This window comes from Mercurialis annua, linkage group LG6, assembly GCF_937616625.2.
Source record: "Mercurialis annua linkage group LG6, ddMerAnnu1.2, whole genome shotgun sequence".
NCBI classification, from domain to species: Eukaryota; Viridiplantae; Streptophyta; class Magnoliopsida; order Malpighiales; family Euphorbiaceae; genus Mercurialis; species Mercurialis annua.
In genome coordinates, this window is record NC_065575.1 from 45,079,857 (window position 1) to 45,094,372 (window position 14,516).

Here is a 14,516-nt window from a genome sequence, read left to right on the forward strand (position 1 = left end):
TCTCTAACGACTGAAATTTTCTGTGTCGTTTAATCCAACTGATACGAATGGGTCCCAGCCAACGTGGGCCCTCCTACTCCATTCTTATCCTAACCAGATGCTTAGAATTTGAAGAAGAAAAATGGACGCGAAGTCAGTGATAGCAGCAAATTCAATTCCGTTCCGTTTTAGAGGGTTTCTCGGGCGGAAAAGGGAGAGTAATTTAAAATTCTCTGGCCAAACAGACCTAAATGTTCATGCATTAGCTCGCAAGGTAATTTCTGTTATAAACTGTTGATTGAATTTAACTCCATGTTTTTATTGTCGTAATATATGGGTAATTGGTACAGACAAAATCTAACTGGAAGCGGGTTCAAAGTGTTGGTAATGCCAAGGAAACTTCTGTAGAATGTGCATCTTTAGTACAAAACCTGCATAGGAAAAATGAACTGTGTCTGCCTGACAAATGTACCCTTTCGGATATGATGCTTTATTTTGCTGGTAATGGACATATTCGTGAAGCTCGGGCTATATGGGAGGAGATGCTGAATAGCTCGGAAATGCCGAGTATTGAAATCATTTCCAAGCTATTTTATGCTTTTGCGAAATGGGGCTATTTCGATGGAGTAGTAAAGATTCTAGACCAGTTGAGTTATAGTGATTTCAGTAACCTACACGAGGCTTACTCGATTGCTATATCTTGCTTTGGAGACGGAGGACAGCTTCCGTTGATGGAAAATGCGTTGAATGATATGGTCTTGAGGGGATTTACAGTTGACTACGCTACTGGAAATGCTTTTATTAGATATTGCAGTATGCATGGTTCTTTGAGGGAGATGGAGTCGGCTTATAGTCGTCTTAAAAAGTCTAGACATCTTATAGATAGAGAAGGGATCAGAGCAATATCGCTTGTGTATTTAAGGCGTCGAAAGCTTTACAGACTAGGAGAATTCTTGAGAGATGTGGGGCTTGCTAGGAAAGATGTAGGAAACCTCTTATGGAATTTTCTGTTGCTATCTTATGCTGCGGACTTCAAAATGAAAACTCTGCAAAGAGAATTTCTTAAAATGTTAGAAGCTGGTTTTCGCCCTGATGTCACTACGTTTAATATACGAGCTCTGGCTTTTTCAAGAATGTCTTTGTTATGGGATCTCCATCTTAGCCTTGAACATATGAAACATGAAAGAGTATCTCCTGATCTCGTGACTTACGGCTGTATTGTCGATGCATACTTGGATAGAAGACTGGCTAAGAATCTGAACTTTGCCCTCAAAAAAATGAATATGGATGGTTCTCCTGTACTCTTGACAGATCCTTTTGTGTTTGAGGTTTTGGGTAAAGGGGATTTCCATTCAAGTGCAGAGTCATTTTTGGAGTTTAAGAGGCAATGGAGATGGACGTACAAAGAACTTGTATCTGTGTATCTCAGAAAGCAGCATCGAAGTAACCAGATCTTCTGGAATTACTAACCCGCGATGTCATGTTAGAATGCTGAAACTCCCCGGCCTGTTGATCAAACTGGAACATCATTTTTGTCCGCAGAATATCGCCCCAGATGTGGATACTCCTGAATTCTGCATTGTAATTTATGCTGCAACTCTGGCTGGATTTAGTTCAGTTATCACAATACAATTTTTATATAGAATGATGGTGAGATGTTGAAAATGAACTTCTGAAATAAAGAAGCTGTAAATATCAATCTAGCTCTCATCATATGTAACTTACTAAAATAAATGTAAGTAAACTTTTTCATTATCATGACTTCTTATAATCAAATCTAATACATATAGAAAGCTTTATGAAATTTGAGTATGAGAATTGTTTCTTGATGCATCACGTGTGTGTTTTAACTTTTATCCATTATCTTGGTTATTAATTTAAATATTGTGAAATTTTATTTTTTGTTGGATGTAAATTATTCTATAGAAAGAGACTTTAAGATCTGATACCGACCTAATAATATTCGAACTCCAAGCATCGCCTAACGAATGCTATGCTCGCCCAACGGGTCTCCAAATCTCCCATCGCCCATGTCTGTCTCGGGCGGACTCATCCAGGTCTGCCATCTAGGCGACCTCATCCACTCTGTTCCCTGACACCCACTACCCGGGATAATCGGGAACGTGCCTTCACCATTATCGATAATCGTGGGGCAAACCCACGATTTACCAGATAACCACCGCCTTAAACTCATTATAAAAGGAAGCCACCGAATGCTGAGAAGGGTAAGCAAAATCAGACTTAAATACTCTTACATTTATTTACCTACCAAAAAACCCTCTCTGACTTAAGCATCGGAGTGGCTTTCAGGCTGAACAAGCCTGAGGTCCTTTGAGCTTATATTTGTTACTTGTGCAGGAAAAACAGTACGGGCGACCCTTTAAAGATCGACCTGTATCATTTGGTGCGGTGAGGGTGGAACTTATTAGTTTCGTCGTTCCTTTTAGATACTTTTCAGAATTTGCTTTTTCAAGAATGGATCCCCCACGAGATAATACTCTACCAGCTACCAACAGAGAAGACAGGGAAACAGAACCACCGGCCCTGAATCTGTTTCCCCCAACCAGCGAAGAAGGAGAAACCAGCGACCCCCTGGCGATAAGACAGACGATACCTCCGATAGCCATAGCCCCTGATGAAGAGCCAATCAACAACCAAGCAATGTTCAAGGCCTTCCTAGAAATCACCAGTCTACTCAAAGACATCAAACAGAGTATCTCGTTAAAATCGCCAGAGCAGGGATCAGCGAAATCACCAGTACAAAAGTCAACGTCAACCATGGACAAGGGAAAAGAACCGATGCGAGAGGAAGATGCCCCTGAAAATTCCGCAAGGAAACAAAATGCCCCCATCGTAATTCCAGACGAAGAACGTTGGATGGATGAACGACACACCCTTAAAGGCGGAGAAGAGCATCTGGAGGAAAAAGTCCGCCAAGTCATGAGCAGGCTTGGAATAAGATGTGAAGACGTAGACATCTCTCTTCGGAGTGACTCACCACTCGCAGATTTCATCATCTCTCACGAGTTCCCTACAAAGTTCAGATACCCCCCAAATTTGGAGTCATACGATGGAACAGGCTGTCCCAAGAGCCATATTCACAAATTCCAAGCGGTGATCAATGTTCAGACAAACTTGGATCACGTACTATGCAAGCTTTTTCCTACTACCTTAAAAGGTCTGGCGCAGGAATGGTACCAGAGTTTAAAGCCAGGATCAGTGCTGACGTTCAAACAATTCTCAGGACTTTTCCAGGCTAGATTCGTAGCATGCATCCCTCAAAAGAAGCTATCCACAGATCTGCTGGCCATCATGCAATGGGAAGGAGAGACACTCAGGAAGTATGTAGAAAGATTCAATAAGGAGGCGATGCAGATAGAAGACCTGAGCCAGGAGATCGCCTACACAGCGTTACTCAATGGAACTACCAACTCCGACCTACGAAAGGAATTGTTGGCTAAATCACCAAAATCATTTACCACACTGATGACCATCGCACATACACAGATCAGAGTGGATGATGGCCAGAGAGAGATAGAGAATCGCCTCGGACGGGTAGAAGAACGAACGTTTGCAGAAAGAAGAAATGGGGACAGATCGCCCATAGGAAAGAGGTTCGGAGAAAAAGGCAACGACCATTTCAGAAATAAAAGAAAAAAAGACGAAGATAGGCGATATACGCCCCTGAACACAACCAGAACCAACGTACTGTTTTGGGTAAAAGACAGCCGAGAGAAGGTCAGATGGCCAAGGAAGATGAACGCTGCATCAGCCAACAAAAGAGACAATAGCAAATACTGTGAATTTCACAGAGACAACGGCCACACCACAGATGAATGCTGGCACCTAAAGGAGGAGATAGAGAAGCTGATAGAAAGGGGATCCCTTTCCCAGTTCGTAAAAAGGGACGCCGAAGCCAGAGAGACGGAATCAGAAAGAAAGAAAGAGCGGAAAGAAGAAATCGCCAGAAGACCCAGACCAGAGCCAGCAGGCGTGGTTAACGTAATAATGGGCGGATCGACCGGAGGAGACAGCAATACTACAAGGAAGAAAGCTGCAAGAACAGTCTACTCAGTTAGCCCAGGTGCACCGAATGCTAAGAAATTCAGAAGCGTATCTTTTTCGAAAGTCGATAGTCACGGCTTGTCAGTCCCCCATGAGGACGCCCTAGTTGTCAAGGGGCGACTCAACAATTTCGAGGTATCTCGGATGCTCGTAGACACGGGAAGTTCGGTAAACATGATCACGATGGAGGTGTTCGGCAGAATTGGACTCAAGAAAGAAAATTTGACACATGTCTCTACTCCACTGGTGGGACTGGGAGGCAAATCTGTACAGGTGGAAGGATCACTGGAGATAAACGTCCAACTAGGGGATGGAGAGATCTACAAAGAGATCCGAGCAGAATTCATGGTGGTCAACATGGATTTCGCATACAACGCAATTCTCGGAAGGCCACTCTTGCACGATACGTGCGCATCCATTTGCATGAGGTACCTACTGATGAAAATCCCAACCAGAGAAGGCGATGCCGAAGTCAGAGGATGCCAAAAGTCAGCCAGAGAAGCATACTTTACAGCTCTCAGGAAAGTACATATAACCTTGCCAGTACTAACAATGAAACCTCCAGAGAAGAAGGAAAGGGCGGAGCATTATGGGCGAACTGAGAAAATCGAATTATCCCCAGGAAAGGAGATAGAAGTGGGAGATGAGCTAGAAGAAGAAATCAAACGATCTCTGACCGAAAACCTCAGATCGCTTGGAGACTCCTTTGCCTGGACAACAGACGAATTGATCGGAGTAGACCCGGACGTCATATGTCATCGGTTAAACATCGCGACCGACGCGAAGGCAGTGATACAAAAGAAGAGAAGGCACTCGCCCGAAAAACAACTCGCCATCGCAGAAGAGGTCGCCCGGTTAAAAGCAGCAAACGTGATCAAAGACGCCTATTACCCAAAGTGGGTAGCGAATGTGGTGATGGTAAAAAAGTCCAATGGCACTTACCGAATGTGCGTGGACTTCACAGATCTGAATAAAGCATGTCCCAAAGATAGTTTCCCACTTCCACACATTGATCAGTTAGTAGACTCCACAGCAGGTCACGCCCTCTATACATTCCTAGATGCCAAGGCGGGATATCACCAGATACCCATGGCACCTGAAGATCAGGAGAAGACGGCCTTCATAACGGACCAAGGATTATTTTGTTACAAGATGATGCCCTTCGGTCTGAAGAACGCAGGAGCCACATATCAGCGGCTGGTGAACTCAATATTCAGAGATCAGATAGGAAAACACATGGAAGTTTATGTGGACGACATGATTATCAAAAGCATCCGAGCTGAAGACCACCCAACAGATGTGAAGATAGTCCTGGAGACGCTAAAGAGATACCAGCTAAAACTCAATCCGGAAAAGTGCGTATTCGGAGTACCGGCAGGCAAGTTCTTGGGATACATGGTCTCCCAGAGGGGTATCGAGGCTAACCCAGATAAAATCGAAGCGGTCTTAAAAATGACACCGCCACGGAGCATACATGAAGTCCAGAAGCTCAACGGCCGGATCACGGCTCTAGGTCGGTTCATGTCCTGCTCGGCAAAACGATGCCTGCCTTTCTTCAAAACCCTGAAACAGATCAAGAACTTCACATGGACCGCAGAATGCCAGCAGGCGTTTGAAGAATTGAAAAGCTTCCTATCCTCGCCCCCACTGTTGGCGAGACCGGATCCGGGCGACGTGTTATATTTATACATCTCTTGCTCTGACGAAACAATAGCAGGAGTATTGGTGTCGGAAAAAGGAGGCGAACAATACCCGATCTACTACATTAGCAAAGTACTCAGAGATGCGGAGCTGAGATACCCGAAGTTGGAGAAGCTGGCGCTGTGCGTATACACCGCCACCATCAAGCTCCGACATTACTTCGAAGGGCACCAAGTCATTGTACGGACCGACCAACCATTACGAAAAATCCTCCAGAAGGCAGAGACAAGTGGACGCATAGCAGAATGGGCCGTCAAAATAGGAAGTCTGGGCGTTATCTATGAAGCTCGGAAAGCACTGAAAGCTCAAGCACTAGCCGACTTCTTCGCTGAATTAACATTCAAAGAACCCATGGAGGACAAAACGACTCCCTGGGAGATACACGTCGATGGAGCAGTTTGCGGAGAAGGAGCGGGCATCGGAGTCGTGCTCAAAGGACCAGGAAGAATCCAAATGGAATACTCAGCAAGACTCGAATTTCCAGCTTCCAACAATGTTGCGGAATATGAGGCGCTGATAACAGGGTTGCAATTATGCGAAGAGCTCAATATCTCCGAAGTCCAGATCTACAGTGATTCACAACTGGTTGTGAACCAAGTCTCAGGGAACTTCGAAGTAAAAGAAGCTACGTTGAAGAAGTACGCCAAGCAGGCCAAAACCTTCTTTGCCGATAATGGGCGATCCTGGTCGCTACAGCAAATACCCAGAGCAATGAATGGAAGATCAGACGAATTGGCAAAGTGGGCTGCAACAAAGAATTACGACTCAATGAGAAACATTCCTCATGAAATCAAACGACAGCCCAGCTTTCAAGAAGAAATTGAGGAAGGCGAAGTACTGATGGTAGAATTGGAACAAACCTGGATGTCCCCCCTCACAGCATACCTGGCTAATGGAATACTCCCCGAGGATAAGAAGGAAGCCAAAAGGATAGTGATACTCTCATCAAAGTTCGGAATATACAACGGCCAGCTGTACAAACGGTCATTCACCCATCCCTGGCTAAGATGTGTGAACAAAGAAGAAGGAGAGTACATCATGAAAGAATTACATGAGGGGACCTGCGGAGCACATGACGGAGCATCAACACTGGTCAGGAAAGCACTGCTACAAGGCTATTATTGGCCCACGATGAAAGAACAAGCTACAACCCTAGTAAGGGGATGCTGGCCTTGCCAGCAACATGCCTTGGTACCAAGAAAGCAAGCTTCAGAAATGAAACCCATCGGCAGTGCATGGCCGTTCGCCCAGTGGGGTATGGACATCCTGGGACCTCTCCCTTTGGCCACAGGACAACGGAAGTTCCTGGTAGTGGCAATCGACCACTTCACCAAGTGGATAGAGGCAGAACCACTGGCAAAAATCACCCAACAACGCATAACTAACTTTTTCTTTAGATCTATCTTGTGCAGGTTTGGAATACCGAAGGTGCTGATCACAGACAACGGAAAGCAGTTCGACTCAGCAAAGTTTAGAAAGTTTTGTGCCGAGTATCAGATCGACCTAAGGTTCACTTCGGTTTACCATCCACAATCGAATGGGCAAACCGAAGTGGCCAACAGAATCCTACTGGCCGGACTAAAAAGAAGACTAGACGAGTGCAAAGGAAGATGGGTAGAAGAACTCTACAGCGTCCTATGGAACTACCGTACCACCCCTAGAGAATCAACGGGCGAAACTCCATTCGCCCTAGCCTATGGAACGGAGGCTGTAATTCCTGTAGAGATCGGCGCACCCACGCCAAGGACAGAAGACAACCAGCTAAACCTAGAAGAAAACGAAGAAGAGCTCAGGAACAATCTGGATCTCCTGGTTGAAAAAATCAACAGATCAGACATCAGGATGGAAGCCTACAGACAAAAGATGGCCAAACATTTCAACAGCCATGTAAAGAAAAGAAAATTCAAACTAGGCGACCTAGTCATGCGAAAAACCGAAGTCAAAAAAGGAGAAGCAGGAAGTGGAAAACTGCAGCCAAACTGGGAAGGACCTTACACCATCAGCGAGGTCATTAAAGAAGGAACATTTAAACTCACCAACTCCATGGGAAGAATCATACCAAGGACATGGAACGCCAACAACTTGAGAAAAATTTAGTCACAATGGGTCGCCATCAGACATGATTAGTTATTCCTTAAGAAGTAGCATAATTAGTCAAGCGGTGTTTAGTTTCAATATTGTATTTCAATTCCTCCAAGTGATGTTTAATCACAGCATTGTATTTCAATTCCTCCAAGTGATGTTTAATCACAGCATTGTGTTTCAATTTCTACAAGTGATATTTCATCACATTATTGTATTCGAATTTATGCAAGTATTTTAATCTACCCTTGCTCGGACAAGGAATTTCCACAGATATCGTCTCTTTACCATAGTTACTGATTACTTAAAATATTTCCAAAGAGGAGAACTGACGAGTTCATTCCCAAAAAAGGAAAATACACAGTCAAAATATATATATCGCCTAAAATAAAGAGAACATAGAAACTAACTGTCTCAAAAATAAAGAAGGCAAAAAAGATATATATTAAAAAGAGGGCAAATGCCCCACAAAAATTACAAAGGAAAGTAAAATTCCTAAAGAAAAGATACAAATGTACAAAGTACATAACAAAAAAAAAAAAAAAAAGGAAAATTCTTCCTATACAAAAACTAAAAAGAGGAATATAAAGCTTGATGATCTCTGGCTCAACCTTCTCCGGGGCAGCCTCTTTGTTCCCCTCCAAAATATTTGGGACAGATAGCCCCTCCTGCGAACCCCGCCTGGCTGAAGAAGAAGCATCAACATGAATGTTGCCAGAACGAGTGGGAGAAGGGACATCGGCAAGACTAAGAGGATCGGACCCTGGAAGGATAGACTCCAGATCAGAAGGCCGATCCAATAAGTCCAAAGCAGCAAAAGGCCGCTCCGAAGATATAAGCAAGCCGAAGTCCTTCTCCTCAGGACTACCTCCCAAACCGGGAACAAGAGGCTTCTCGCCAGCCTTGGCAGGTTCCTGGACCCCTTGGGCAGACTGTTCGGCAACCTCAGCAGCACCTCCACCATTTTCAGACTTGATGGAGACAAACAAGTCTTGAGGAGAATCTGGCTCACTCTCACTGTTAACCCCCTCGGGAAAGCCATATAAGAATTCAACGTCCCCATCAGGATGACGCTCCAAGTAGGTACCCACGATGGCTTCAGTGAAGTCAGTCAGATCATTGGCTAGCTGGGCGGTGTTACGGCGACGCCTCTCCTTCTCACGAATCAGCCTGCCCCGCTTCAAATAAAGCCTCTTCTCAGCAACTGAGACTTTATCGTTAAGGGCCGTGACGGTGGTGTCGAACTCCTTCTTGAGATCGTCATAATCAGTACTTTTCAACACCACCTCTGCCGCCAGATTTTTATTTTCCTTCTTAAGGCGGGCGACCTCCTCAGACAGCACACGCTGCTGCTTCACAGCACTCTCCCTCTCTCTGGATAATCTATCCACATCAGCACGAAGAGAGTCCAGCTTCTGAGTGCACCCGCCATGTTCGCTGCGAAGGGAGTCATACTTTCCCTTCAGCAGCTTGTACTCCGTCTTTAACTTCACCTGCATCTCATCGTCGTTAAGACGGTTGGAGCGATATTGACGGATGGCATAGGCAACCTAAACATAAAATAAAACTGAGTTAGAAAATAACCACAACAGGAAGAAAAAGGCAAAATAATAAAGTTAGAAAATAATCACCTTTGCCAGGTTGGAAAAACAATCGTCCATCAGTACGTTGTCCGGCCTCTTCAAATAATAGTCAACGTCCGAAGGGCAGCAGGAACCCCGGAAGATGTCGTGGGCAACGGCAGGACAACGCACAGTAGCATCGGCCCCATACTTTTGAAGGAGCAGGTCGACCTGAGTCACCATCACATCCCTCTTAGGCCTTTTCATAGAGGGTCCCTCCCCCTCAGTATCTTCGCCCCCTGAAGAAGGAGCTCGCCTTTTGCTGCCGGTCGAAGCAGCCGGGGCAGTTTGGGGAGCAGAAGGAAGGGATCTGGCATGCTTCTCCTTCGCAGGAACCTCCATCTTATCCTTCCCCTTACCGGTGTAAGAGGGAACAGCAGGAGGAGGAGGGCTGGTGACAGGTTCCTTTATCTGGAAGCCTGGCAGCACCACCCTAGGAGTAGGGGCAGATTCATCACCCTTCTGAGAAGAAGGGGGTTTGCTTCCAGTCGTAGAAGGAACATCGCCTCCTTTCTTGGCAGGCGCCTTCTTAGCCTCGGAAGTCGGCTTGGGAGCAGCTTGAGGAAGGGCCTCCCTCTCTCGAGCCTCCCGGCGAGCTCTCCTATCCTCCATGACCTTCTGCTGAAGCTCCTTGAAGTTCGGCACTGAAAAGTCAAAGTAAACAAAATTCAGAAAACGCCTCACAAAAATTAAAAGGGAATGAAAGCTTCATGGCACAAACAAGGTACCAGAAGGACTAAGAGGCATAGAAGAAATATTAAGAGGGGAAGAAAGAAGTGGTTCGCCCATGTCAGGGAACTCGTCTCCATTATCAGGCGATGTCTCCCTCTTATCCTCACTCTTCTTCCTCTTCCCCCTTTTTTCACCCTGCACTCTCTTGTTTCTCTTGGAGGCAACACTTTGGTCCCAGCCAAAGTAGGAATCTATCAGATTCACTACGTGCACCTTAGCGCCACCTCGAAGCAGACGCAGCGTCTCTTGATCAGCCTCGCTCAAGTTCGCCTTTTCCAATTTTAGGGGCCCTTCCACAAAAACATTCGGAATGGAACCCCAACCCCCTTCCTTCTTGGCGATGACAAAGGAACCTTTCCACCGCTTTAAAGAATTGGGAAGACCAGTGAAGGGAGATCTTCCGGGTTGCAAGTAGAAGAACTCATCGCTTTTCTTCCTCCCCAAAGAATAGATCGCCCTAACAATCTCGTAGCCCACCTGTCTCTTCAGTTGGAGTCCACGAATAAAAACTCCGGTCAGGTGGCGGTGGGCGTTAGGATGGAGTTGACCTAAGGGGATCTTAAAATTTTCAAACACTTCTTGGGTGAAGAGATCGAGTGGTAGCCTTAAACCCGCCTCAAAATCTTCGACAAAAAGCAACTGTTCATCACCCTCTAAGACCTGGCTAACAGCCGAACCCTCAGATGGAATCCGAAGGCCAATGAAGGAAGGAATTTCGTACCTCGCCCTAATCCACACAAGGGCTTCTTGACCCAGACTGATGGTCCACTCAGACAAGGGTTTTTTATTACTAGAAGATGTCCCAGAAGACCCTTTACGTCTCTTAAAAACAAAATCCTCCTCATCTCCTTCGTCATCACCCAGTCCACCATCTCCGACCTCATCTTCACCAGCATCCTCAAGGGGAGCCTCGCCCTCTGGCTCTCTGTCATCAACACCCTCCTCACTGTCAGGGATCACCTTCTGAGACAACCCTTCCTCGTCAGATGACAACTCAACGAGGGTAGCAAGAGGAACAGGGTAGGTTGGGTCACTGGCAGAACTCTCAGAGGAAGAGGAAGAAGAAGGGGAAGACACAGAAACCCTTAATGTAGACATCCTAAAAATATACTATCTGAAAGCAAACAAGAAGAAGGAAGCAAGAAGACAAACAAAAATAGCTAAGCCACTTACTGATTGAGAGAGAAAGTCTGGTGCTATGTAACTCGAAGAAAGCCTGGCTGAGAAATACGTCAACAGAAATACAGAATCAGAGAGAAAAATTAACAGAGAATCAGAGAGAAAAATTAAGAGTAAAAAACTTTTAATTAAAGAATATGTACCTCTTTTATACACTCGAATGCCTGACAGCAGGAAACTCCTCGAAATAATCAATGGAAAACCAAAAGTCGCGTTCTTTTATAGTCAAAAAACGCTTCAGATTCGTAACCGTTGAAGGAAACGTTTGAAATTCAAATTGTTTCGAAAATTTCGGAAATTCGAATTTTGAAAATTGGCGCTTCAAGTCTTTGACTTAGCAAGATTATAAGGGGGGGACATCTGATACCGACCTAATAATATTCGAACTCCAAGCATCGCCTAACGAATGCTATGCTCGCCCAACGGGTCTCCAAATCTCCCATCGCCCATGTCTGTCTCGGGCGGACTTATCCAGGTCTGCCATCTAGGCGACCTCATCCACTCTGTTCCCTGACACCCACTACCCGGGATAATCGGGAACGTGCCTTCACCATTATCGATAATCGTGGGGCAAACCCACGATTTACCAGATAACCACCGCCTTAAACTCATTATAAAAGGAAGCCACCGAATGCTGAGAAGGGTAAGCAAAATCAGACTTAAATACTCTTACATTTATTTACCTACCAAAAAACCCTCTCTGACTTAAGCATCGGAGTGGCTTTCAGGCTGAACAAGCCTGAGGTCCTTTGAGCTTATATTTGTTACTTGTGCAGGAAAAACAGTACGGGCGACCCTTTAAAGATCGACCTGTATCAAGATCCATCTTTATAACCAAAGCTGCGATTTTGCTTATGTGTTGATTCTTGTCTTGTTATGTATGCTTGCTCAAGTCACATACATGCTTGAGAGAAAAGGAAAATAGGAAGAAATCAATTGGACTGATCAAATTTAGCAGTTAAAACTTAAACTCCTAATTCAATATTTACTGTAAAGATGGACCTGAATTTTTCTATTTCAGTTAAAGATATTATGAATTTCTGATGGTTCTGACCTTTTGAATGTTTGGTAATCCGAGTTTAAAGGTTTATTTTATCTTAGATACATTACCCCGGGTGAGTCAATGAATCACAAACAGCAGCAGCAGCACATGGCAATTTTTACCGCTGCAAGCCTTCCGTGATTGACTGGAGCGGCTGTCAACCTTTTGTTTCGTGAATCCTGCTGCTTATCATACACACCAATTATTTGGAATATGTGAAGAGACAGAAGAATAGACACAGGATGCATTACTTCTTAGATATGTACATGGCGGGTTCTTGGCATATACTGCCACAAGGTATGTTTTGTTAAAACATATTGGTAAGTATATATTCATTCAATTTCAATTGTTGTGATATTTATTGGAGGAGTCATTTTTTCATAAGATTTTATGCTCTTAAATTTTGAAATTTGACGATAAAATTTACATTTGGGAGTTATAGCCAGGTAAATGGCAGTTCATTCATTGTACAACTTTAAGCAATAATTCTGTACTTGTTTCTTCCTTCTGTTCTGTCATATTGTTGTTAATTGTATTGTTTGAGTTTCATTTGTTGTAAATTGTTGAACAGTGTATTAGTTAATTTTAAGCAAAAATCTTAATGTTTTGGTTGATGCTAAGAAAAAATGTGATGAAGCATGTTCATGTTGTAGTTTTTTGAACAGAAAACTGTTCTTGCCACCAAATCATTGGTTTCTAGATATCGGTTTTCAGTTGAACCTGTCCGATCTGTCGGTACGGTCTGATTAGCTCATCAATATTTGGAAATTGGAAGTTCATATTGTATGTTACATCATTATCTTAAACCAAATGTTGATTTCAAACTCTGTTCAATCTACTTCAACAACCAAACACAACATAGATGTAAGGCTTATACAAGTTACGATTAAACATTGGAAATCGATTTCATCAATAAGAAGATTCTTTCCATCCTTCTCCTCCACATCAACTCTCCGACCTCCCTGTAAAAATAGATTCATGGAGAAAAAAAATCCACTTTTTTAGAAACAAAAGGTGTTTGATTATGAAAATTCTACATTAAACTGGGCAGAGGCGGAGGGGATGCGGTGGTGGAAGCCACCCCTCTCCACCGGCTAGATACTCTTACGGGTAGTCCAGTTGCCTGGATCGTCCCCATCGGCAGGCTAGTCCTCCCCTATTTCATTTTTTCTATACAAAGTTAATTTTCAATTATTTTTTTTAGACCAAACAATATGCTGTTTGATAGAATAATACCTCAGGCATCAGGAGTAAAAAGCAGGGCAACTTTTATCTCTCCGCAGTATCGCTCTTCCTTGACGACATTGTATGCAGTTGGTGGGAGGCTACCTTCCATGAATACCGGCTCTAACGATATTCTACATCGAGATTTTTTATATTATCAACCCAAAATCCAAAAATAGAAAATGAAAAGGAAACCAAATGCATATATATAGACTGTTATTAACTTACATTGCTTCTCCAACAAAATCATCATGTGTGAATCTGTCGCTGTCCTGAATCTTGAGAATCAGTTCAGATGCGCCTTCAGACACCGTAAAAACAAATGTTTCGTTCCATTCTGGTTCAGATCCTTTGCCTGCATATTTAGCCATTATAAAACTGAAACCTGACCTGACATTTGACATCAATACCAACAGAAAAAGAAAAATGAAAACCTGAAGCAACACTGCTTTTCTGCTCCTGAGTCCGACAAGTCAATCTAACGTAAGGATCCATCTTGGCTGCTTATACAAATAAAAATATAAGGAAACTGCATATATATTTTCATAATCAAACATCAAAAAGACAAGAAGTAGGATGAAATTACTGATCAAATCCGTGTCGTCGAGAGCTTTTGCGGAAACAAGAAGAACTTCAAGCGTTCCTTGAGGCATTTTTTTACTGCTGATCAGACGAACAAATGGTTTTCGATTCTCCGATGATCAAATTGAAAACGCATGTATAGACAGTTTCTTTGTAGTTATAATGCCACAAATTAAGAGCAGCTTAAGTTGTGTGGCCCCGTGTTTTCTGGTTGATCAGTTTCTTTTGAGCTGTCCTTAACTCATTGTCTTCTGCTAATTTCCTTTTTCAGTTTCCATTTCACAATGTTAACAAATTCCTTTGTCAAA

The 14,516-nt window shown here is 43.8% G+C and overlaps 3 protein-coding genes across 4 annotated transcripts; 2 read left to right on the forward strand and 1 right to left on the reverse strand.

The window, feature by feature from the left end:
• The first annotated feature begins 121 nt into the window (after positions 1-121).
• Positions 122-12,876, forward strand: LOC126686997 (pentatricopeptide repeat-containing protein At3g42630). Of its 2 annotated transcripts, XR_007644018.2 has the most exons (3): positions 122-253; positions 330-1,714; positions 12,462-12,876. XR_007644018.2 is itself a non-coding variant. In XM_050381338.1 (2 exons), exons 1-2 carry the CDS (start codon positions 122-124, stop codon positions 1,446-1,448), a joined length of 1,251 nt encoding a protein of 416 aa, XP_050237295.1. In that variant the 3' UTR covers positions 1,449-1,734. The 2 variants fall into 2 exon arrangements, 1 of the variants encoding a protein (XP_050237295.1); XM_050381338.1 differs by lacking the exon at positions 12,462-12,876 and having other exon boundaries at positions 330-1,734.
• LOC126687942 (uncharacterized) lies at positions 2,455-7,842 on the forward strand. The gene is made up of 2 exons (XM_050382493.1): positions 2,455-7,089; positions 7,201-7,842. The coding sequence occupies exons 1-2, from the start codon at positions 2,455-2,457 to the stop codon at positions 7,840-7,842; spliced, it is 5,277 nt and encodes a 1,758-aa protein (XP_050238450.1).
• Positions 12,877-13,162: 286 nt separating the features above from the next.
• Positions 13,163-14,445, reverse strand: LOC126686324 (elicitor-responsive protein 3-like). Its single transcript, XM_050380360.2, has 5 exons — positions 14,213-14,445; positions 14,061-14,126; positions 13,855-13,981; positions 13,639-13,760; positions 13,163-13,364 (listed from the first exon to the last, which is right to left on the reverse strand). Exons 1-4 carry the CDS (start codon positions 14,277-14,279, stop codon positions 13,640-13,642), a joined length of 381 nt encoding a protein of 126 aa, XP_050236317.1. The 5' UTR covers positions 14,280-14,445; the 3' UTR covers positions 13,163-13,364; position 13,639.
• Between the last annotated feature and the right edge of the window lie 71 nt (positions 14,446-14,516).